Consider the following 25,204-nt stretch of genomic DNA (forward strand, 5'->3'; position numbering starts at 1 on the left):
CGGAAACTCCCCCTTTTACCCCCGCCATTATCCACCGAAACTCGCATTTCTACAGCTCCGCGCCTTTCCACAAACCCCGGCAAACCCTACCCACTCTCGTTTAGGCGAAAAAGAAAGAGCCAAGGAAACCTGTCTTCGAAGCAACCCTAGCAAGGAGGATGTTGGAGCTTAGGCTAGTGCAGGGAAGTCTTCTGAAGAAGGTCATCGAGGCGATCAAGGATCTGGTGACCGATGCTAACTTCGATTGCTCGGCGACGGGGTTCTCCCTCCAAGCAATGGACTCGAGCCATGTCGCCCTCGTTGCTCTCCTCCTCCGATCCGAGGGCTTCGAGCACTACCGCTGCGATCGAAACATCTCTATGGGGATGAACCTCAACAACATGTCTAAGATGCTGAAATGCGCTGGAAACGATGATATCATCACCATCAAGGGCGACGATGGTAGCGACACTGTCACTTTCATGTTCGAGAGCCCTAGTAAGGAGAAATCTTTCCGGTCTTTTTTTGTTCCCTTTTTTCTGAAAATTTTCTGTTAATAGTTCTATTTGGTGGATTTTATTTACGTGATTTCTTTTTTGTTTTTTTGGGGTTATACGTCGCCTTGCATGCTCTGTTTCGTTTCTTCTACCATTGTTTTTCGTTGGTTATTTTGTTGAACGATCTTTTCTATTCCGGCATGTATAAACTTCTCGTTATTTGATCGAACATTGAAGCTTTTTTTATTAAAGCACTTAATTTTGTTCTCATGTTATTCTTTGTCGATTTATGCCGTTCTCACTCTAATTATATTTTTTTAATACAATCATTCCGTCAGTTCATATTGTTGAGCTCATCTAATTTGCTCTCGATTATTGAGCAGAACAAGATAAGATTTCAGATTTTGAGATGAAGCTTATGGACATTGACAGCGAACATCTAGGCATTCCAGAGGCAGAATATCATGCAATTGTGAAGATGCCGTCTTCAGAATTTGCAAGAATTTGTAAGGATCTCAGCAGCATAGGAGATACTGGTAAAAATTATTGTAGAAGCTACAAAGCCTTTTACAGGGCAGAATCTGTTGCTGGTTTCATCATCTAATAAATTTTTTGGCTTGTTTATACAGTTGTTATTTCAGTTACCAAGGAGGGAGTTAAATTCTCTACCAGAGGGGATATTGGAACTGCGAACATAGTCTGTAGGCAGAATAAGACTGTTGATAAGGTATACATTTCTTCAGTCCGCATGCTTAATTGAATTGTAAATTACAAATATATTTTTTCTTTTTGTTGGGCCAACAGATTTTGCCACTGCAAAAATATTTCTCATTTCAGCATTAGAACTTAATAATTTTTTTACCGCGAAAAAACTTTTTTGTTCAGTATGGATAACAATTTCTATAGAAGTTATTGTTTTTTCAAATCAGAATTTTTAGCCATGACATGTTTCTAGTCTCTCAAGCTCTGTGTTTTATTCTTATGTAAGATTATTTTTAGAACTTGTGTACCTAGTCAAGATTGATTTAAAAATAGAATCTTGTAAGTTGTGCACATTGATTCATAGCTACATTTCCTCCATATATGTACCTCCTTATTTGTGTTCTATTTCAATAGAGTTCCTATGTTATTAGGAAATTACGTTATGAATAGTTATAGTATTCAATCTCATTATTTTTTAAAAAAATTCACTTTCTACCTCTGCAGTTTTGTAAAAGTTCTACAATCTGTATTCAAGGTATAAACTTTATCTTAAGGTTAAACATTTACTTGTTCATTAGTTATTTAAACACTGTTTTGTTAGTAAATATTGTTTATAATTTATGTTTCTTGATTGTAGGCATGTCTTTAGTTTCTATGCATTTGCATATTTTTAAGAAATGGTTTGCTTGCTTCAGGATACTAATATTGAAATCTCAAATACTGCTCAAATATTTTTTTATTGTTTATTGCTCGCTTATTTTATGTTGGTTTTAGTAAAGTGGTACCTGCATATATTGGTCTACTCCATAACATTCTCATCAAGTTAAACAATTTATTTGAATGTCTTTTCTTTTAACTTAAACCCCAATTAATTCATATAAAATGGGGCCACACTAGAAGCCCATATGGAAATTGATGTGATTAAATTCAAATTTATTGATCAATGGTATTAAAAATGTTAAATTAGTGATCTTTGCTTATTTTATATTTGGTTCGATGGTCTGGCGTTTGAGATAATGTCAGTATATTCAACATCGTATTGTTTTTATGCTAAGGAACTTGTATATAGATATTAATATTTTATGTTAACAATCCTTGCATATGATAATCTATTGAGTATCTTGAAAGTCTTATATCCACTAAATTCTTATATATATATTTCAAAGATTTTTATAACCAACTAAAATATTTATATTTTTAGAAATGCTATTTTGATAAAAAGTTATATCAAACAAAACAATGAAGCATGCACTGAAAATACATGCACTCATGTCTTTTTAGTATTGATTAATACACCTCTATGTAATTAAGGCACTTGTTATGTATGGATCTATTGGGGGAGTGTAGCAATTGTTTTTATTATATCTCAAGTTTTGCTAGTGAATGAATTTTTTGAGCAACAGTTGTTTTAGCCTGAGTAGAACTGTGTTGTTTTCAATTTCATCATTTTGGTCAAAGTTTATGGCTGTAAGTTGGCAGTATACTGTGGAGAAATATACTTGTTGAACAAAATGTCAAATGAATTCCTTTCTTGATTATTACCTGTTCGAATTTAATTATTTTTGAAGTTCAAACATATAAATGAATTTACTCGAATATCTTTGTTTTTGTATGTTATAGCTTATTTTGATGTTTAGCAGCTACTTGATTTGAGTTTTACATTTTATTGTATGTTGCCTTTTCCCAGTAATTTAATAAATCATGCGGTATTGGATTGTTTCTTTTAAAGCTTATTTTTACCCATCATATTAATCCATCTGATTTAAATTATATTTCATTCCAGTTGCACTGAATTGTGATAACGAAGCTGATTGAATTGAATTCAAATTTAATAAACAGGAGCAAGGAATTATCATTTCAAATTAATGCTCTACTTAAAACTAAATTTGGCTAAAAGGGCCTCTATTTTAACTTTTAAAAAGTGAATACACCTTTTTACGTATCGGTAAGGTGGCACATATGTAATAAAATAAAGTTTAGATGTTTAGATATGTAAACCCATAAGAATTTAGTGTTACGTATGCAAATATTTCTATTTCAAATTAGTGCATTAGAATTCTAGCTAAGCTTCACCAATTTATGCTCTTGCATTTTTCATATCCATCTCTAAACATGAAACTTGTAGAACATATTTCAGTGTGTTGGTTTGTCTTTGCAGACAAAATCTTTATTCAGATCTTAATTGTTCTAATTTTTTTTTTGTTTTTAACAGCCAGAGGAAGCTACTATCATTGAGATGAATGAGCCCGTAAGCTTAACTTTCGCTCTGAGATATCTGAATTCTTTTACCAAAGCCACTTCACTCTCCGAGGCTGTTACAATGAGCCTTTCTTCTGAGCTGCCGCTGGTCATCGAGTACAAAATTGCAGATATGGGTTATATTAGATTTTATTTGGCTCCAAAAATTGAAGATGATGAAGAGGAAATGAAGCCTTAATTTTTTTTTTCTTTTCCACGTCGATGATTTTTACCTTTCTTTTATTTATGTCCTTTTGGTAGATCTCTCTTTATAAGAAATGTTAATTGACACCTTAAGATGTGGAGTGATTTTATGTTTTCTTCTCTTATTTATTTTTTTTTTCTTTTTCACGCCGATGATTTTAACCTTTCTTCTATTTATGTCCTTTTGGTAGATCTCTCTCTTTATAAGAAATGTTAATTGACACCTTGAGATGTGGAGTGATTTTATGTTTTCTTCTCTTATTTGTGCCTTTTCCCTTTGTAATGATGAAATTTTATCATCGCCTTTCTGGTTGAAGTTTTGATGTTAGATTTTTACATGATTTAGCATGCTTGCTTGTGAGGCTCCGAAACTTTGGCTTTTGGTTCAAGTTCTTGATGACAGATGATTATATTTTTTATTATATATTTGTTTAAAATATTTATGGTGGCGTTAATTATGAAGGAACTTGTGGCCGAGAAAACATAAAATATTGAGCACTTTCCATTATTATTATTATTATTTTATGCGTTCATCTAATATTTTTGTCGAAGTAATTCTAGCGGGGAACTTGTAAGGATTGGTTTTGGCTGTTCAGGCTTATCCACATTTGAACAAATGGGTCACACCGTCGTAATAAATTTCTGATCAAAATGATGCATTTGATTCTGGGATAACCTTTCTATTTGGAATGTTTAACGAAGGTTGAAGAAGGGCAAACCATTTCAGAGATAAATAAATAGCTTTGCTTCATAAATCATGAATGATTTCAACATTTGGACTAGAGAAACAGAGAGAGATTGAAAGAAGGATTAAGAGCACAATAATATAAGTTTTGAGAAAATAAATTCAGAAGTGTTTTATTGGAGAAATGACTTCTTATTTATAAATTCTTAGATTCTTTGTTTTAATTTTAGTAAATTTTATGTATATTTTTGTTTTAATTGAGATGTAACAAGTGTTCATTATATTTTTTATATTTGTAACTGACATCAAGATTTTTATATTCATTGCTAACTTTGGTATCTTTTCGTATTTTATAACTATTCAAAGAGAGGCATTAAATGGTTTTTAATCTTATCATTCGTTCGGCTGAAATCTTTTGGTTGTTTGGATTGCATTCGATTAGTGAAGAGCTTTTACTTGGTCGGCTTATATTCTGTCGGTTTAAAGATCATTGATTGTTCCTCCCAATAGAATCCTGAGTAGAGGCCTATCGTCGTTAGGGTGAATTTGGGCCATCAGACAGATGATGCATTGCCGTAATCTGACAAGCAACTCTCCTCATATAAGAGGCATTCTTTGAGGATCAGAAATGTGCGTCGTTGGGTGCTCTTTAGTCATCTTTGTGAAGAATTTTAGAATTGGCTGAAGGAGCTAATCATAAATGATTGTTCTATGGATTAGGTGCCTTATATTCATTCGATTGCACGCGCTTCTGTTTGGTCGGCTTCGAGTTCCGGTTAGAGGAAACAACGCTTGGTGTTTCCTTCTCCCGACGCAGTTCTTTGGTATTCATAAGCATGATTCGTTGGACTTCCTCGAGGTTATCAGATGCAAGGACATCACGATCTGGCACAAATCAGTTGGATAGCTGAGGTGGCTTAACAAATGCGGCGTGTCTAATGACAAGGTGATGAGATCAACCTAATCAAACATGGTATATGAGGGAGTAAGATGAACAAGACAATCCAACTTCGCAACGCTTTTGCAGGCTTTGATAAAGTGACCCTCGCAAGGGATTTTTCTTGCGGGCATGAGAATACCCGACTTAGGCATGGACCAATTGAGCATGAAATAAGGCTCGAATAGTGTGTCATACGCTCCGACATGGCGAGTAGAGTGAGCCAAGTGAACATGAATCGCTAAAGAGGCCAGAAAAACCAGGTAGGCCTACCATAGTGGTGATTTTTGAATGTACCCACTGGATGGTTTTCGTTGGGGATTTTCACGATCATAAAGATATCCCGACCATACATTGATCAACCTAAAAGACAAAGGCTTTAAGTTCATAAGACACATCTTTCAACATGGAGAACAAAGTCGACCGAGTCGATCAAAATACCAAAGAGGTATATAAGGGGTTGGATGCTTGAGACAGTCCAACATTGCGGTGCTTTTTGTAAGCTATAACTCAGCAACCCTGTTGCGGATTTCCTCAAGAACGAACAAAGTAGTCATTGTGGAAGAAAATGTCACAATCTGATCGGGTATCGATGATCCCAGCTAGGCACAAATCGGCTATTTGAGCGAATGCTCTAACTTATACAACATGTATACTGGGAAGATAACAGATTACCTAAGTTAGCCGTATTGCTGACATGGATCAAATGGACTGCGTGGTCCAACCCTTGCGTGATACCTTTGTTAGGAATCTATCAAGAAAAATTCTCACTAGGGATTCCCCGAGATAATGAGGAAATTTCTATTGGAAATGTATCACAAAGTAATCAGACCTCAGGGGTTGAATGAGTACACTAGTTCATCAATGACTTGCTTTTGCCAGCTTTAGCGAAGCGACCCTCATCTGGGTTTTCTCAAAGGCTATTAGATTAGTAATCCTTGTTTAAGGAAGATTGAGGTAGCCCAACCTGTAGAAGGGGCTTTTGTCAAACACCTAATAGAAGACGATTCCACTGGGGATACTCCATGGGAATTGAAAAATCCTCATGGGCAGACTATGGAAACATAGACCATAGTGAACACAACACTTCCTCCGACATGGTGTATAGGATCAAACAAGTTGGGGAATGGAGTGAAAGGGATTAGATGCCCAGGGCAATCTCCCCCAAGGAATGCTTCTGATGAGCACTAACAACGTGGCCCTCACTATGGATTCCTCAAGGACGATTAACACTGTCCTTATTGAGGAACTTATTGCGACATGATCGAGTACCTAGAGGCACCAACTGGATACGGGCCACTTCCACTAGCTGAAGCGCTAACTAATGGCCCATGTAAGTTTGATGAGGCTATAAGAACAACCCAAGTCCAAGTGGTGAGGGTCAAAACATCATAGCGGTCTTTCATCTGTCATGAGGGTTAGGCTGTAACAAAGGTCTACCCAAAAGGTGTTCTTCGCAGCTGTTGAGTATATGTTTTTATTATATATTTGTTAAAAATATTTCTGGTGACGTTAACTATGAAAGAATTTGTGGCCAAGAATGATTTTTCACATATTTGATGATTTATTGAGCACTTTTCTTCTTCATTATTATTATTATTATTATTTGTCTTGATCTAATCTTTTGTCAAAGTAAGTTTAGTAGGGAACTTTTAAGGATTCATTTTGGCTGTTCTGACTTCTCGATTTATTTGAACAAATGGGTCACACTGTGATATTAAATTTCGGATCAAAATGACGCATTGATCCTGAGATAGCCTTTTGGAATGTTTTAACTTAGATTGAAAAAAGGCAAACCATTTCACAGATAAATAAATAAATTAGCCTCATATATCACGAATAATTTGCCCCAATTACGAGTAAATGTTTGGCAGTGTTGAATCCAAATGTCAATCTAAGGTATGGACTAGAGAATTAAAGACGGATTGAAAGAAGGATTAAGAGCGCATTAATATAAGTTTTGAGAAAATAAATCCAATAATACTTTGTTGGAGAAATGACTTCTTATTAATAGATTCTAGGGATATTTAGTAAAATTTTAGTTATATTTTTGTTTTAATAGGGATGCTATAGTCCTTATAAAACTTTTTATATTTGTAGCTCACTTCGAGAATTTTATATTCATAGCTAACATTAGCATTGTTTCGTATTTAAAAATGTTTATAGAGTGGCATTTAATGTCCAGTTAATCTTGTCATCCGTTCAGTTGAAAGCTTTTGGTTGGTCAGATTTCATTTGATCGACTAAAAGCTTTTAGTTGGCCGACATACATTCTATCGGTTGAAAGATCATCGGTCGGTTCTCTTAATGGAATTTTGAGTAGAGGTCTTCTGTCATTCGAGTGAATTTGGGTTCTCATGAAGATGGTGCATTATCGTAATCTGGAGAGCAGCTCTCCTTAGATAAGTATCATTCTTTGAGAATTAGAAAGGTGCTTTGTTGGGTGCCCTTGGCCATCCTTCTGAAGGATTTCGGAATTAGTTAAGGGAGCTGGTCATGAACGACTATTCCGTGGATTAGATGCCTTCTATTCATTTGATCGGCTGTGCTTCTGTTCAGTCGGCTTCGAGTTCCAGCCAGATGAAACGACACTTGGTGTTTTCGTATTTTGACTATCCCGATGCAGTTCTTTGGTTTTCATAAGCGTGATTCATCGGATTTCCTCGAGATTATTGTGATCATATTTTTGATATGTAGTTTAGTTTTTGATTTTTTTTGAAAGTGACAACTATGTTAAAAATAAGAGAATTAAATGTAAAAAGTCACTTATATACTTACTGATTAAACTTTTAGGATTTTTGTGCCCACAATCCTTATAAATAGGGAGAGATCAATAGTTTTCTATCAAATCTTTTGAATTTTTTTCCCATTGAATCAGTTGCTAATAGAAGAGTTATGACGAGTAGTAAGAAAACTATAAATGAGGTCGCCAAAATGAAGGCCTTCAAATTTTCAAATGATAATCCCCGCTTCCTCAAGAACACATAAAAGAAAAAGAAGCCAGAGAGTAGCCGACTGGTACTAAAGATAAAGCCAAGGAAGGAGGGATGACTGGTAACAACAATGAGGCCGGAAGAAGTAGGTCGGCCAGTCGGCTCAAAGAGGCCAGGAGGAGGGAGCCGATAGGAAGGAGAGAAGTTGGTCAAGCAAGTGGTCCAAAAGAAACAAAGAGTCGAGAAAGTGGTCAAGTCGTCTGACTTTGTCGCTGGCTCCATCGTGTGATGTGTAGCACAACTGACATGCACACTGCTGGTCTAACAATCCTTGGTCAGAATCTGATCCATGAGCGGTTGATCTGACTCACATTTATGTAATTATTTTATATCATAAATATGGCCAAAAACCTAACCAAATTTATATTTAGCGGCTAGTGTGTAAATATTTTATAAAATTAATAAAAAGGATTACACAATAGGGGCACTACGCAAGTATTCATATCATTTAAAGTAATATAGGGCTCTAATGGAGTTCTAATTATCGATACGAAAGTGATAGACAAAACTCTTATAGGATGACTTTAGTAAAACCCTCTTTAAACTGTAGTTAACTTATATAGAAAATAATAAAAATTTTTATGTATTGTCTAATTCTACAGAATTAAAAGAAATACTAAGTATGCTAAGCAAGTGCAGAATGTAAATGCAACAAAATCTAAAAAGGCTAAAATGTACAGGTACCCTTATGTAATTCTAATCTAACAGTATAGAAGAGTTCAAATTTGTATAAAAAATCCTTTCCCTTGCAATGAGTTTATAATTAATGTAAGAATTAAATAATTTTAAATATAATTAATGTATTATGCCAAATAGGAGCATACCTATTCTTTACTCTCTCTCGAGTGCAAAAAAAACATTGGCTAATTCAGAGTTTAGTCTCTAAACCTGTGGTTAGGCTGAGAAGATGCTGATTGTCACTCAAGAGTTCATGCTTACCCCTCACTTGAAGGCTAACATCTCGCTTTAGTTTCCAAACATCTTGACCGAATTGGAAATTTTAGTTTGTCACTCTAAAACCTCTAATTCTACACCCATCAAAACTTATTTCCTTATTTATTTGCACTTAACCCCATAGATTATATTCTCATACATGAGACTAAATGTGATTCTTACTTTGTTGAGGAAAGCATAACCCTTTTCGGGCCACTATGTTTCACAACGGATTTTAACAAATCAATTGGCCAAAATCGATAAGTAAATTAAGCATAGAGTTTAAATCATCACAATTAATGGAATTAAAAGCATTTCTATTAAACCTCATTCCTACACAGAATTATTCATCATTGCAGGGAAAGGACAAAGAAAAATACTTAGATCTCATGGGGAAGAAACAACAACACATGAATTTATAGATAAATGTAAGTTTATAAAACAAGATTAAGTTGATTTAGGTGTAGTAGATTAGATCTAACATCTAGTTTTAATGTTGGTAAAACCTAATGAATTATGTAGTTTGTGTTTAATTTGTATAGAACCTAAGGTATGAAGATCATTTAAGTTCAATTTAGATAGGACCTAAGAAATGAGGATGATTTAGGTTCAATGTAGGTAGAACCTAAAATTTAAGATGGTTTTAGTCCAATGTGGTTAGGACTTAAGGTTTAAGATGATTTAGATTCATTGTAGGTAGAATCTAAAGTTTAAGATGGTTTAAGTTCAATATAGGTAGAACTTAAGATAGTTTAGGTTCAAAAGTAGAACCAAAAGTTTAATTTGGTTTAAGTTCAATGTTGGTAGGACATACAAACTATGTTCGAGAAAGTTTCAAAATTTCAGACACCATAGAAAAAGATAAATCATTTTGTCCATCAATAGAAAAACATTCTGAACTTGAGTTGAAGTTACTTCATGAATATTTAAAGTATGTCTTTTTAGGTGATTCCTCTACTTTACCAGTTATAATACTTTACCCTTTACCAGTTATAATTTCTTCAAATTTAATGATGGAAGAAGAAGAAAGATTGATGAAAATTTTGAAAAATTTTAAGAAGCCTTTCGATGGACAATAGCTAAAATTAAAGGAATCAGTCCTTCAATTTGTATGCGTAGAATTCTTATGAAAGAGAACTGCAAACCTAGGGCTGATCCTCAAAGGAGATTGAATCCTATTATGAAAGAAGTTGTTAAGAAAGAAATTCTAAAGTGGTTAGATGCTGAAATTATCTACCCTATTTCAGATAGTACATGAGTTAGTTCAATTCATTGTGTTCCTAAGAAATGAGGAGTAATTATGAGTGTAAATGAACATAATGAATTAATACTTACTAAACAAGTCACAGGATGAAGAATATGCATTGATTATAGAAAACTAAATCTCGCCACAGTGAAAGATCATTTTCCATTACCCTTTCTAGATCAAATGCTGGATAAACTAGCTGAGCATAAATACTTTTATTTTCTGGATGAAAATACTAGTAATCATCAAATACAAATAACTTCTGAGAATTAAGAGAAAATAACGTTTACCAGTCCTTATGGTACATTTTCTTTTAGAAGAATGCCCTTTGGTTTATGTAATTCCCGTGCTACATTTCGAAGATGTATGTTGCCAATTTTTTGTGATTTAATTGAAAAAGGGATTGAAGTCGTTATGGATGATTTTTTAGTGTTTGGAATAGTGTTTGGAACTTCATTTGTTTGGAACTTCATTTGACTCATATCTAGAACATTTATCTATAGTTCTCAAATGCTGTGAAGAAAAAAAATTAGTCCTTAATAGGGAAAATGCCAATTTTTTGTGGCAAGAGGAGTTGTATTAGGAAGGAATTGTATTAGGACACCAAATATCTGAAAAATGGTATGGAAGTAGATCCCGCTAAAATTCAAGTGATCGCTAATTTAACTTATCCAATTAATGTAAGGAAAATTAGGAGTTTTTTAGGACATGTTGAATTCTACAGGTGATATATTGAAAACTTTTCAAAAATTGCTAAGCCTTTATGTCATTTACTAGAGAAAGATGTAAGTTTTAAATTTGATGAAGAATACCTAAAAGCTTTTGAGTTATTAAAAGAAGAATTAGTCACTGTACCAATTATAGTTTCACTAGATTAGGGAAAACTTTTTGAATTGATGTGTGATGCTAGTGATTATGCTATTGAAACTGTTTTAGGACAAAGATATGATAAAATTTTTAAAGTAATTTACTATGCTAGTAAAAATCTGAATGAAGCCTGAATTAATTATACAACAGCTTAAAAAAGTTATTAGCAATAGTATATGCTTTGATAAATTTAAATCATACTTAATTGGAACTAAATGTGTTGTGCATACTGATCATTCTGTTACTGATTATTATGCTATTAAGTACTTAATGAAAAAGAAGTATGCTAAACCTAGACTTATAAGATGGGTTCTTCTTTTGCAAAAATTTGACTTTAAAATAGTAGATAGAAAGAGGACTGAAAATCAAATTGTTGATCATTTGTCCATACTTGAGTTAAAAGAACCACTCTATTTTGAAAAAGAAATTAATGAACATTTTCCTGATGAAAAACTGTTCAACATTAATGAGTGGTGTGTTCTGTGGTATGCCGACATTGTGAACATTATTGTTAGTGATATTATACCCTATTGAATGACATACCAACAGAAGAAAAAATTTATATATGAAAGTAAGACTTATTTTTGGGATGACCCATTTTTATATAAACAAGGGAAGGATCTGATAATTCGAAGATGGGTGCCTTTAGAAGAGACTTATGAAATTATCCAAAAATTTCATAATTCTGATTTTAGGGGACATTTTGGTATTGATAAAACAAAATACAAAATTTTACAATCTGGTTTTTATTTGCTTACTATCTTTAGAGATGTTAATGCTTATATCAAAACTTGTGATAGATGTCAACGCGTAGACAATATTTCTAAAAGAAACGAGATGCCCCTTAATTATTTTTTAGAAGTTGAAATATTTGATGTTTGGGGATTAGATTTCATGGGACCATTTATACCACCTTTTGGAAATTTATATATATTATTAGTAGTGGACTATGTATCCAAATGGATAGAAGCTGTTACTTTACCTTGATGTGATGCACTAAGTGTATCGTAGTTTTTGGAAAAGAGCATATTTTGCAAATTTGGGATGCCGAAAGTTATTATAACTGATGGGAGAAGTCCTTTTAGAAATGTCATAATGGAGAAATTGTTAACAAAATATCATCTAAACCATATGATTGCTACTTCTTATCATCCTCAGACAAGTAGTATGGCTAAATTATTCAATCGTGAAATTAAAAGAATTATGGAAAACAATATTTCTAAAAGAAACGAGATGCCCTTTAATTATTTTTTAGAAGTTGAAATATTTGATGTTTGGGGATTAGATTTCATGGGACCATTTATACCACCTTTTGGAAATTTATATATATTATTAGTAGTGGACTATGTATCCAAATGGATAGAAGCTGTTACTTTACCTTGATGTGATGCACTAAGTGTATCGTAGTTTTTGGAAAAGAGCATATTTTGCAAATTTGGGATGCCGAAAGTTATTATAACTGATGGGAGAAGTCCTTTTAGAAATGTCATAATGGAGAAATTGTTAACAAAATATCATCTAAACCATATGATTGCTACTTCTTATCATCCTCAGACAAGTAGTATGGCTAAATTATTCAATCGTGAAATTAAAAGAATTATGGAAAAATCTGTAAATCCTTAAAAAATGGATTGGTCGGTCAAACTTGACTATGCTTTGTGGGCTTATAGGACTGCATACATAACTCAAATAGGAATGTTCCCATATAGGCTAATAGTTGAGAAAGTTTGTCACTTACCAGTTGAACTTGAGCATAAGGCACTAAGTGTATCGTAGTTTTTGGAAAAGAGCATATTTTGCAAATTTGGGATGCCGAAAGTTATTATAACTGATGGGAGAAGTCCTTTTAGAAATGTCATAATGGAGAATTTGTTAACAAAATATCATCTAAACCATATGATTGCTACTTCTTATCATCCTCAGACAAGTAGTATGGCTAAATTATTCAATCGTGAAATTAAAAGAATTATGGAAAAATCTGTAAATCCTTAAAAAATGGATTGGTCGGTCAAACTTGACTATGCTTTGTGGGCTTATAGGACTGCATACATAACTCAAATAGGAATGTTCCCATATAGGCTAATAGTTGAGAAAGTTTGTCACTTACCAGTTGAACTTGAGCATAAGGCATGTTGGCCAATTAAAGAGTTCAATTATAATTTGAAAGATGCTGGTGAGAAAAGATTATTACAATTAAATGAGCTTGAAGAAATAAGGAATGAGTCTTATGAAAGTGCTAAGATTTGTAAAGAAAAGATGAATATGTGGCATAATCGAAGGATTCTTACTAAAAATTTTTAGTCAGAGCAACAAGCTTTGCTATATAATGCAAGGTTAAGATTATTTACAAGAAAACTTAAGTCTAGGTGGATGGGCTCATTTGTTGTGATGAAAGTTTATCCTTATGGAGCTATGGATATCAAAGATCTTAAAATTGAGATCTTAAGCGCAGACGTTAAAAAACATGTGTGAATGGTCATACACTGAAACCCTATTTTATAAGGGATCAACTTAAATTTCACGATCAAATGATGTTGGGTCAACCGAAATAAGCACTGGTTACGTCGAGCTGACGACGTAAAACCAAGCGCTCTGTGGGAGGCAACCCATAGTTATTAGTGTGATTTTTATTTGAGTATTTTTTGTGTGTGATTAAGAAAATTTGGGGTAGCATTTTTGAGACTATTTATGTTAGTAATGATTTTAAGACTTTATTAAGTGACTTAGACATGTTAGAATGTGTATTTGGTTTAGTATTTGGACGTTAAGTTGCTCGGTGCTAAATTAAGTATTGGCGCTTAAGCGCCATTATTCGGTGCTTAAGCGCAGACGTTAAAAAACATGTGTGAAAATGTAATTTCTTGAAGTTTTAACCACTAATTGGTTAACTTAAACGTGTCATGGAAGCTTTAGAACGTGCCTAGAAGTTATTGAAAGGATTTAAGCCTATAAATAGAAGGGTTTTGTGATGGAATTTTACCCCAAAATCATTTTTAGCCCTAAAGTCTAAGGGTAAAAGTCTAAGAGAAAGAGAGATTTGGAGAAATTTCTTCATGGGAGATGGATTTGAAGAAGAAAGAAGAGGCCATGAGGAAGAAGTTCATTAGTCAAAGTGCACAAGAGATGTATAATGGTTTATTAGTCGTTAATATCAAAGGAATAACAGAAAAGATCAACAAAATTGAGGCTAACGTGGCTTTCATTGACGCACAATGAGGTAAAGGTAAATGAAGTTAATGCACATCTAGAGCATATTGGATGGCAATACCATACTAGTTATATACATACTAGTTATATAGAGGAAACAGATAAGGAGATGTATGTTAAGCAGAAATGGATTGAAGAGAATTTATCAGAGCTCGTCACCACAATTTGTTTTATCAACTCTATATTCCAAATGCCCAAGGAGAGACTAATGAGAGACAAAAATTTGTTCCGACAAATGAAGAATAAAATTAAGTTCTACATTAAGATTTGCTTATTAAGAGTTATTTTATGTATTAGTGTTAAGTCTTGTTTTTAGTGTTTAGGTGATTACGTGTTTTATTGTGTAAGTTTGTTTAGTGGTTGTATTTAGGAAAATTTTCTCATCTGAGACTCTTTGGAATGAGAATTATGTGTTGAATGTTGTTTGTAATAGTTCATGAATGAATATAGGTGTTTGTTTGTGAAAATTTTGTGTTATTTTAGCCTCGAATCAAATTAGTTATTATAGAGAATTTTGAGAGAGAGGAGAGTTAAAGGAGAGGAAAATAGTCTTTTAAGTGTTATAAGACCATTTTGGAGTGGTTTATTTAGGCTAATAACACATTTTACTTAAGTTCAAAAATATCAAAAATTGTGCACTAGCACCTAAGCGCCATAACCCTACGCTTAAGCGCGAGGCAACCCAAATGGCAGGCGCCTAAACGCCACATATTCGCTCTTAAGCACCGGTTCACGAAAATCGGTTCGCGAACGGTTAAAAATAAAAAATTACCCCCTAAAATATATAGTATTTTTAGACACATTTTTATACCTATTTTTGAGATATTGCGCTTTAATTGAAGGTATTTGTGTGTTTTTCTTTCCGGTATAAGTAATAAGGTAGAAAATGCTAAAAGGAGTGAAAAAGGATCAAATATGGAGCAAAAATGCAAAAATATTTTGGCTACTAAATGCAAAAATGGTGTAAAAGTATTTGACATCTGAGCACCAGAACCGGCGCTTACGCGTCATTAAAATAGAGAAGGCCGCGCCTAAGCGCCAAAGACCCCATGCTTGAGCGCCAGTGCAGTTACTTGACTGGTTAATTCATTTTGACAAATTTTAAAGGGACATTTGAAGCAACTATTGGCTAAAATGGGTGATTATAACCACCAAGGACAAAAATATAGTTATAGGACTTGTGAAAGGAGGCATCCCTTGGTAAATACATGGAATCAAGATACATTTTGAAGAGATTCCAAGACACCTTTTGGAAAATTATAAAAGAAGGAAGTTAAGACTTTTAGAAGTCCTGAAAAGTTCTTGATGAAGTTTGTGGAGAAGCTTTTGAAGAAAATTTCAGGCACCACAAATTTCCTTTTCCTTTTGTTTTTAGTTTTATTTTGAGGATTTGAGATAAGTTTTTATCTTTGTTTTAAACTAATTTTGGTTTTAATCGAGCCTTCTTGTTAGTATGACAATGATTTCTCTTTTAAATTAAAGTGTGATTTTGTTTTCTCTATGGATTCTGAGTAGTTTTTTTTATCTTGATAAGTAATTAAAGTGTTGGATGGAAGTTTTGGAGAGTATTAATCTTTAATGTTGGAAGATATTGTAATGATTTTATTTCATACACTTCATTTACTTCTTGATCTGGCCTATCTAGATGTTAAAATTTGTTGTGAGAACATGTAAGAACCGGGATGATATTATCTCAGTCAATAATTGGAAAGAATCTAATTGGAAAGAATCACATTGGAAAGAATCACATGAGTACGTATGAATGAGAATGTAGTTTATATGATTGAGTACAAATAAATAGGGAAATAATCTTTGATGGTGTAGAGTTAGAGGACTTTATAGTGACAGGCTAAAGCCCCCAACTTGGTTTATTGTTTTAGGTTTTGTTACGAGATTTTAGCCCCCAAGTGGAGGGAACCGAGGGAACTCTAGAGTGAGAGGTAGTATATTCCCTGTCTAACCAGTCTTCAGAACTATTCAAACTTTAAATGAGTTCATGATCTTTATAGTATTTATAGTAAGGGTAGAGAATAATATTTCTTCTATTTGACACAACACAATTTGAATACTTCCACAACAGAATTTCTATACTTATTACTGATTCATTATGAGGAGAAAGATATTTAGTATTGAGTGCTTTTCTTTACATAAAATCAAGTTATCTTTAATAAGTTTTTATTTCATTTTCAAACATTAAAAATACCAAAAAGAGTTTAAATTTCACTCATGTGATAAAAACTATAGTTTATTTATTTGTATTTTTAAAGTAGAAAGTTTATTACTTTAATTATCGCATACTGTGAATAATCCCTGTGGGTTTGATATTCAGGGCTTAATTAAAAATTCCTATATTACTTGATAATGATATGTATACTTGCGTAGTATCCCAATATATATTAAGTTAAAAAGTTAAATTCTTATTTTCTCCAAGATTAATTTTTTGGTATTGTTGCAAAGTAAGTAAAGATAAGTAAAAAATATAATCAAATACATTGTTATATTGTTGCATATAAACAATCGGGATCAATCACCTTGACGACCTCGACTTCCAGATAGTTCATTTGTTATTTTGAAGAAGATTAAGAAGTTGGAGAATGAGATGATCAATATTTTGAATGTGATTAGTAGCATTTCTGATTAGTTTGACCATCTGGATTGGAGAATTAAAGACTGGATTGGAGAATTAAAGTCTGGATTGGAGAATTAAAGAGCAATTTGATCACATTAGACTTATGGAAGAGGTTACGATGCGAATGTATAAGAAAATGTTTGGATCGTGGAAGACTCAACTAATGAATTTGCTCACTATCCTTTCTTAACTTATTTGTGCATTGTCAATCCATGAGAGATATTAGAGAAGATGATAATACTAAAGATTAAGACGTGTAGAAACTCTGAAGTTCAGAATTATGTTTTATAAGAGATTATATGTGTTTAGTTATGTTGGATTTTGTTAGTTTTCGATATCAGACTTATTATGTTTGCTATCAGTATTTGATGTTTAGTTTTCAGCGTTAGGATGTTGTTGGTGTGATTTCGATGCTGAGTTTTTTGTTGTGATTTCAAAATACTTGTTTGTAATTTTTTGGATTTATATATATAAATGTGAAGTTATTTGTTGTTTCTGAAAATTTAATGTTAATAAATTACTTATGAAAATTAAAGTGAATTTAAACTAATTAGAAGATGGTGTTCTTTGGTGTACTACACTTTTTACAAAAACAAATTGAAAACTGAAATTTTAAGCGTTGGCCCCTAGGGCCAAATCGGCTGAGTCATTAAAAACCGCAAAAATGAACATTGGCGCCATTTATTCTAATTCAGTTCATCTTCTAACATGTGAATAATGCCAAATAACATCTCAAGGCTTCCAAATACTTGGATTTGAGGTGATTTTGGGGCTTAAAATTCTTAGATTTCATCTTCTCTTAGTAAGAGCTTCACTTTAACCTAGAAATTTTTTATTTTTACCATGGATTTCTCTTACATTACATGAAAACCGAAAATTGGAAATTTTGGAGAAATCTAGTGAAGAATCCATGGTGTGAAGTTTCTTAGCAATGATTTTAATTTTAGGAGTTTAATTTATTTTTATAGTGAATTTATGTGGAAATATTTTGAATTTTTCAAACTCATATGGCTCCTAAAATGAGGAAGACAAAGGGAAAGGAGGCCTGTGACATGAGAAAATTTGTGAACATCAAAGCCCAACATCATTATAATACCCAACTCACGACAAGGAAACTGATTCAGGAAAGAGCATTTTACAGTCCCAGAGGATCTATTGAAGGATTAATTGTAGTAAGAAATTGGGAAACTTTTTGTTATTTCATGGCTGTAGCAGTTGTCTCAATTGTCTGGGAATTTTATGCAAACCTCCTAGAAGCTTCAGATGATCAAGTATTTGTATGAGGTAAGACTGTTGAATTCACCCCTGAAAGAATTAATGCACTATGTGGGTTGAGGGATGAATTTCATTATGAATATACTACATTCGATACATCTGATTCAACACTGGATGAAGTTATTGCTTAGCTGACCGACGGAAGAGGAGTTTGGATGATGAAGAATGATCATAAGGTAAACTTCTCTACTTCTATGTTAAACACTTAATTGAAAACTTAACATTATTCTATTTCTTGTCGACTCCTTCCAAGAAATCATCTAAGTGAAGTCACTAAGGAGAGAGCTACTATGAATTTCTGTATTCAACAAATGAAGAGAATAAACATCAGTGCTCTCATTTATCGGAATGTTCATAATTATTCTAGATGTGGGGACTACTGGAGGTTTAAGATGCCCAACCTTATTTTTTACTTTATGTGACCAATCAGGAGTGGATTATGATAGATCTGAAAAATTATTACAACCATTAGATCTATTAGTAAGCCCAGTGTTTATACATATGGGTTACAGTGATATACCTTTAATTTCGGCTTCTGGATCTTCTACATCCCGTACTACTTCTCAAGATAATGTTATGGAGCAATTGCTTATTTAGCAGGGTGATCTTTTGACTCTTAGAAATCAGATGAGAACTAAGGAGGCTCGAAATTATCATAATGATGAGCATATGCAAAGGAAAAAGGATTATGAGATTTCTTATAATGAGGCTATGGCAAAATGTTTGAGGGATGATCATAACGTAGAATTCTCTACTTGCCCTCGCTTTACACCTTATGACCCTGAAGTAGATTTTGAAGAAGAGGATGAAGATGATGATGAGGATGATGATGATGAATAATTTACTATTATGTTTGTTTTCTGTAGTTTGATTTTGTTTTCATGTCGTTGTTAGTTAGTGCACTTTATTTTTAAATGAATTGTATTGTAAACCGGTGTTAAACTTTTATGTTTCGATGTAGATTGTTTGTTTTTATTTCAGTATCATTTATTTTTGCTTATGTTTAGAACTCTCCTTTACTTAACAAATTTTTTTGATATATCATGTTTTACATAATAATTTATACCCTATTCTTTTTAATAGGTACCTGCAAAGTTTTAAGTTCAAAACCCTCTACAGGTTAGTTTATTTAAATGCATTTAATGTTTTCTTTCTACCTTCATTTTTGTATTAAATACTTTACCTATTAAAAATTTAAGTTTTGGGGGAAAGAAAAAAAATTCTTAAAAGAAACTGAACTTTATTTGTCCTTAATAAACTATATTTTTAAAATTATTTTTAACATAACTTTTGGTATCAGAGGTCAACTTGAAGATAGCTATATTTTTGAATTTATAAATATGATTGTAGACATAGAGTAAAAATCTTTAATAATGAAGGTTAGTCTAAAAGTTAAGATATTTAGTATAAGAGTATATGGTTATGTGTGTATTATTTAAAGTAATGAACATTATATTTCTGAAATATTAAGAGAGTCTTAGAGTTATATAAAAAGAAAGGATTGAGACTTCATGAAAAATCTTTTTTAAAGCTATTACACATTTATAAGTAAGACATGTAATATGTTTTTAACTTTAAGAAGACGATATTGAAGTTCAAAATCATTAAAGATTATCCAGATATAGTAATCTTCACATGAAAACGAAAATAAAAAAAAAAAAGATTGCAAATGATCCTAAAAGAAAAAAAAGAAAGAAAAATAAAAGAGAAAAAAAAAGTAAAAAATATATATGTGAGAAGAATCTTGAGGAGATGCATAATCAAAACTTGGCTTCAGTTGAATCAAATTAAGGAAAGAGGCTTAAATATATTTCTAAACTTATATTAAAGTATTAACATCTTTACTAATGAAGTTCTGTTTCATATAGTTCTTCTAAGCATCCTCAACATGACGAATTACAATTATTCTTGAAATGAATAGGAAACCAAAACCCATAGACTTAATATTTCTTCAAAATTGAAGCCAAACCACTGGATAACTTGGGAAGTCACTGAGGTCCTCCTCAGGATCAGTAACATCCCTTAATTTTCTCCCTTTGGATTCTAAAAATAGTTGTTCCTATTTGATATTCCTACTAGAATTTTCCATGTCCGACCTTGAAAACCCTAAACTTTCAAAATCTTGAAGAAAAGTACCCTTGATCTAAATCAAAAGTTTTCTTATTCAATTTTTATTATCTAAGATGTAACTAACTATAGAGACTTGCTCTTATAGGAAACTTTAGAACACAAGTAATATAAACTATGTCTACCATTTTCTATTAGATAGAGGAACTTATCGGTCAACATAAAAGGTCTCGTAGATTAAAACATATGTCATAAATTCTTTATTTAATTTAATCGAGCATCACCATCAAGTAAAGTGTCTATTCCCTGTGATAGATGCATGGCTTGTAATGTTGTGCTCGTTTATTTAAAATATTGTCTATATGAGGTCGATTATGTCTCGCATTTTGAAAATTTAAAATTCTACAATGATGCTTTCCCGTGTTGACGATCGACAGTTACACAACGTAACAAAGGGCATACTTCCAATTATTTTGCAAAATGCGAAGTAACTTCTCCATAAAGTGAAAACCATCAAGGAGATGAATGTTTTTCCTTTAGGACTTAGCCTTCACAATCTAGAGAATAGGATTAAAGGAATTTCTCATTTTATAAATTGAGGTTTCCTCAATACATTCATCAAGGGGTGAAGCTGCTGAAAAAATCACGAGTTACTGGGTTTCCGGCTGTTAGGTCAATGGTGTTAAGGATGTAGAAATGAATCTCAAGGATTTGTAGGGGAAATAAATGAAAACAGCTCCCTAATCTAGCGGCTTCCTCTAACGCATAATCCTAATCTTAATTCTCAAACATCAGATCTAAAAAGTTTGCTATGAATGAAATTTCAAAACTTCAATAATTTTCTCACCCACGCAAAGATTGAAGAAGTGTTCTCTGGGAATGAGCCGAGCGCTGACTTCACACCGATGAAGATAACTCCATTTCTTCTCCTTTAGATGGATGAAACTATTCTTCTCAAGGAGGAAGACCAATGAAGCTTCAAGTCAATCCCCCACACTTCTCTTTTTCTCCAAAAAATGAGAAAACCAGTGGAGGAAACGGTAAGACACGGTAAGAAGATGAAGAAGAAGCTGGATAAATTCTGAAGCTTTTCTCCTCTTCTCACAAGAACTCTCCAAAATTCTCTCACAGATCTCCCAAAATGCTCAAAAACCTCTCCCAGGTCATGTCAGCAGTTCTCCCTATCCAGCCATTCCTTCTCTAGTGTCCAACGAACAATTAGCACAATCACTTCTCCTATGGATTTTCATCCAAAAATGCTTCCGTAATTGGTAAAAGACCAAGATTAAAAGTAATCATTATCCTCTAGGCATGGCACTTTGGGTTCCTCCATTTCTGGATTACAACGGAGATCCTTCTGCAGAAATGGATTAGACGCATATGCGCCCAAGACTGGGGCATATGCGCCAGCATTTTTTCATGTGCATTTTATTCAAGCATCTAAGCTCCGGTGGATATGCACCCCCTCCTCTGTCTATCGTGGTCAAGACGTTGGTGGGCTCCCAAGGGGCACAGGTGGGAGCATATGCGCCGCACTCTCAGGTGCCAACAACCGGCAAAACCAATTTTGAACACATATGAGCCCAAACCAGACGCATATGTGTCCAATTCTCTAGAAAGATGCATGAAGCAGCACCCTGGGCACCTAGGTGGTGCTAATAATAGGTGCATATGCACCAAACTTGGCAACTATGTACTCAAACTCTAATAATAGGTACATATGCACCAAACTTGGCAACTATGTACTCAAACTTGATGTATATGCGCCAAACTAAGCCTCATAACCCACTTTTTGCCTTATTTGGGCCGGATTTTGTGCGGGTGATTTTTTTTGAACCTTGGTCCATAGAAATTAATTTATGAATAAAATGTGGTCTTCAAACATTTGAATGAGTATATGGGTGCCTCATATTGGATGGAAATTCTCAGTCAGGCCGAGTATGGTCGGGATGGTCCAAAGCACAGCTTTATGCCTAGACATCCATTGAAGGATTTTACTGTTTAGAAATTATGAGAAATCACATATCACTAAAATACGACCCAAAAACTTAAAAATGAATATTTTAGATGTTTTTTATGAGGGATTTAGTGCCAACGGGCGTCCCATACAGCCACGCGGGCATGTCAGCCTAAACCCTGAGTTTCCGAAATGAGCGTGGTAGGTTTCTATGACCGCCCTTAACTATGGGAGGCTTTGAATAGATGGAGCATTGTATTGAAACACTAAAATAGGCATTAAATGTATCTCTTGTCAGAATTATCATCACCTAATGAAAAGCTCTTCTGGGTAAGGCTGAATCGATACCAACTTTAGGTATGTGCTCAAAACACATGTTAGGAGGTTCTTATAGATGTCATGGACTATGAGAATCTGTAAGTGAGCAAAATAATGTATCATATCATTCAAGTTGATATCCCATACATGCGACATCAAAAAGTAATATTAGCAGTTTGAAGACGGTATAACAACACACTTCGAATATGTTGCTATGACTCACCCAACCATAAAGATGATGTAGCAACATACCCTAATGATGGTGCAACAATACCACCCAAATACAATGCAATAATGCGCCCTGCAAACGATGCAATTGTGAGTGAATATTTCGTGATGTTGTAATTGTAAATCGCAGATTATTTTGAGTAAATATTTCACGTGGTTGTAATTTGAAATCTTGCATTATTTTGATTAAAAATATCTCGTATTGCTGTGATCCAATTGCAATTTTTTATTTAAAGTGTAACAACATAACTATTTTAAATTCGGTATTATTGAAAATCAAAGTTTATTGGACAAAATGAAAGTAACAATTGTTGATATTGAAAATTAATTTGATGACGAATTAATTTTATACAAACAAAAGGCATTTAATCAAATGACTGAAATCTATTTTGCACTTTATCAAATGTATTTTATACGATTAATCTTTTGATAAAATTATTTTTAAGTAGTAAATTAATTTTTTATTTCCATGAAATTATAAATATTTTTTCTTATTAAATAACTCTATGTGTTGAAACATGTTCTCATACTGCTAAATTTGACTTTATAAATGTGTTTTTGTGTTCTATATTTCATATTTGGTAAAATTAAAAAAAAAATATTTTTTTATTTAAACTTTTTTAAATTGAATAAAATAATAATTTCATGTGTAAAAAATCATCTTTTAAGTTTATAATGTTTGTCCTTCAGTTCTGTTAGTTAAGATTATCAACTTTTTTGATACCTTATTTTCGTTAGAGGTACTTAAATATTTTTGTGTTAAATAAAAATTTTAATCAAACAAGTTATAATTAAGGTTATTAAATTGAAAACTATTTTTTTTTTAGTAATGATGTGTGCTTGAAGATTCGCGGCGGTAGAGCAATGATTATTTATCATAGTGTTGCATAAGAATTCAACACACATTCAAATGAAAGAAAACAATTAAGAAATGATTCTTACATGGAAAAATTGTAAAGGAAAAATCACGAGACCTGACCCAGTTAAAGAGATATACTATAAACTGAAGGTTCCATATATGATGCCTTGTTCCACAGGAGGGAAATGACTATACAACCTTTCAATCTACAAAGTCGGTGCACTGATGAACTTGTCATAAGAAGTGAGTGGCGACCGATCAAGACTAATGATGACAGATGAGTGATGGCCAGTAATGTTAGGCGACTGGTGGTCGGCGGCGGTCGACGACTGGTGATCAGTGGCGATTAACAGCTGGTGGTTGGACGCAGTTTCTGTTTGGTGGTCGGTTGCGGTCAGCATTAAGGTGATGTTGGATTTCAACTCTTTCTCCAAGCATCAAGCTTTGTCTTCCCAGGCTCCTAGCTTTCCTTTAAGGACTTAAGCTCTCCTCCTAGGCTTCAAGCTCTTCTTAAGGCTTCAAGCTCCTCTTTCCCACTCGTGAGTGGAGTTGGGCTCTATTTAGAGAGTCCCAACTACAATTAATGAAGAAATATAAATCACTCTGATCGGACGTCTTGGAGAGATTCTCACGATCAGAAGGCGTTTGATGGACATTTGAGGGCCTTAATGGTGTGGTTGGTGAGCGGTAGGTGATTTTATTTAGATTGATGTAAAAATGGTATTAAATGTAGGAAATGAGCAATCTTAGAATCATTGAGTTCATCTTGTCGACATGCTTGATTCAACCATGAGCTCGCCATATTCCATTTGACCTTTAAAATATGCATGAAAAGGATTCAAAAGTTGTTTTTAAACTTAATTTGAGCTTGGTTTGACTCAGATTAGATCAACTTTGCTACCATTGGATCCGTCTTGTCGAGCCAGCCACTTTGATTATAAGTTTGTTGAAATAAAGGTTTTGGATAACACTTAATCAATATTTGAACTTTTTTTACTCAAAAGATTTTCTTGATATCTGTGTCATATCTCGAGAATCATGTTGGACGATTGATTTGTTGATGACATATCAAGTAAGACCATTAATTGTGTTGTCTGTTAGATGACCTTTTATCAAATAAGCTTTTTTAATTGTAGAAAAAATTAAATAGTGTTTGTATATATTAGCATTTTCCCCCAAATTCATTGGCTTAGTTTTGTATTCATTTTATAGAATAGTGTAGGTTTTAGTGATCATTTAGGTTTGTTGTTTCTTAGTTTTGGGTTTAGCTTGATATGAATGTAGGATTGGACTTTAGGCAGAAGCACAAAAAAATTTTGACTGATGTCTCACTTTCAGTACTTTCTTGCGCTTGTTTTGTGATTGCTTTGCTTACTTCCGACA

The 25,204-nt window shown here is 33.1% G+C and overlaps 1 protein-coding gene across 1 annotated transcript; it reads left to right on the forward strand.

The window, feature by feature from the left end:
• Positions 1–74: 74 nt before the first annotated feature.
• On the forward strand, positions 75–3,744 carry LOC110032596 (proliferating cell nuclear antigen). Its single transcript, XM_020736268.1, has 4 exons — positions 75–477; positions 860–1,012; positions 1,106–1,203; positions 3,391–3,744. Exons 1-4 carry the CDS (start codon positions 159–161, stop codon positions 3,613–3,615), a joined length of 795 nt encoding a protein of 264 aa, XP_020591927.1. The 5' UTR covers positions 75–158; the 3' UTR covers positions 3,616–3,744.
• Positions 3,745–25,204: the final 21,460 nt, after the last annotated feature.

Source organism: Phalaenopsis equestris, unplaced genomic scaffold (genome assembly GCF_001263595.1).
Source record: "Phalaenopsis equestris unplaced genomic scaffold, ASM126359v1 Scaffold000978, whole genome shotgun sequence".
Lineage (NCBI taxonomy): Eukaryota > Viridiplantae > Streptophyta > Magnoliopsida > Asparagales > Orchidaceae > Phalaenopsis > Phalaenopsis equestris.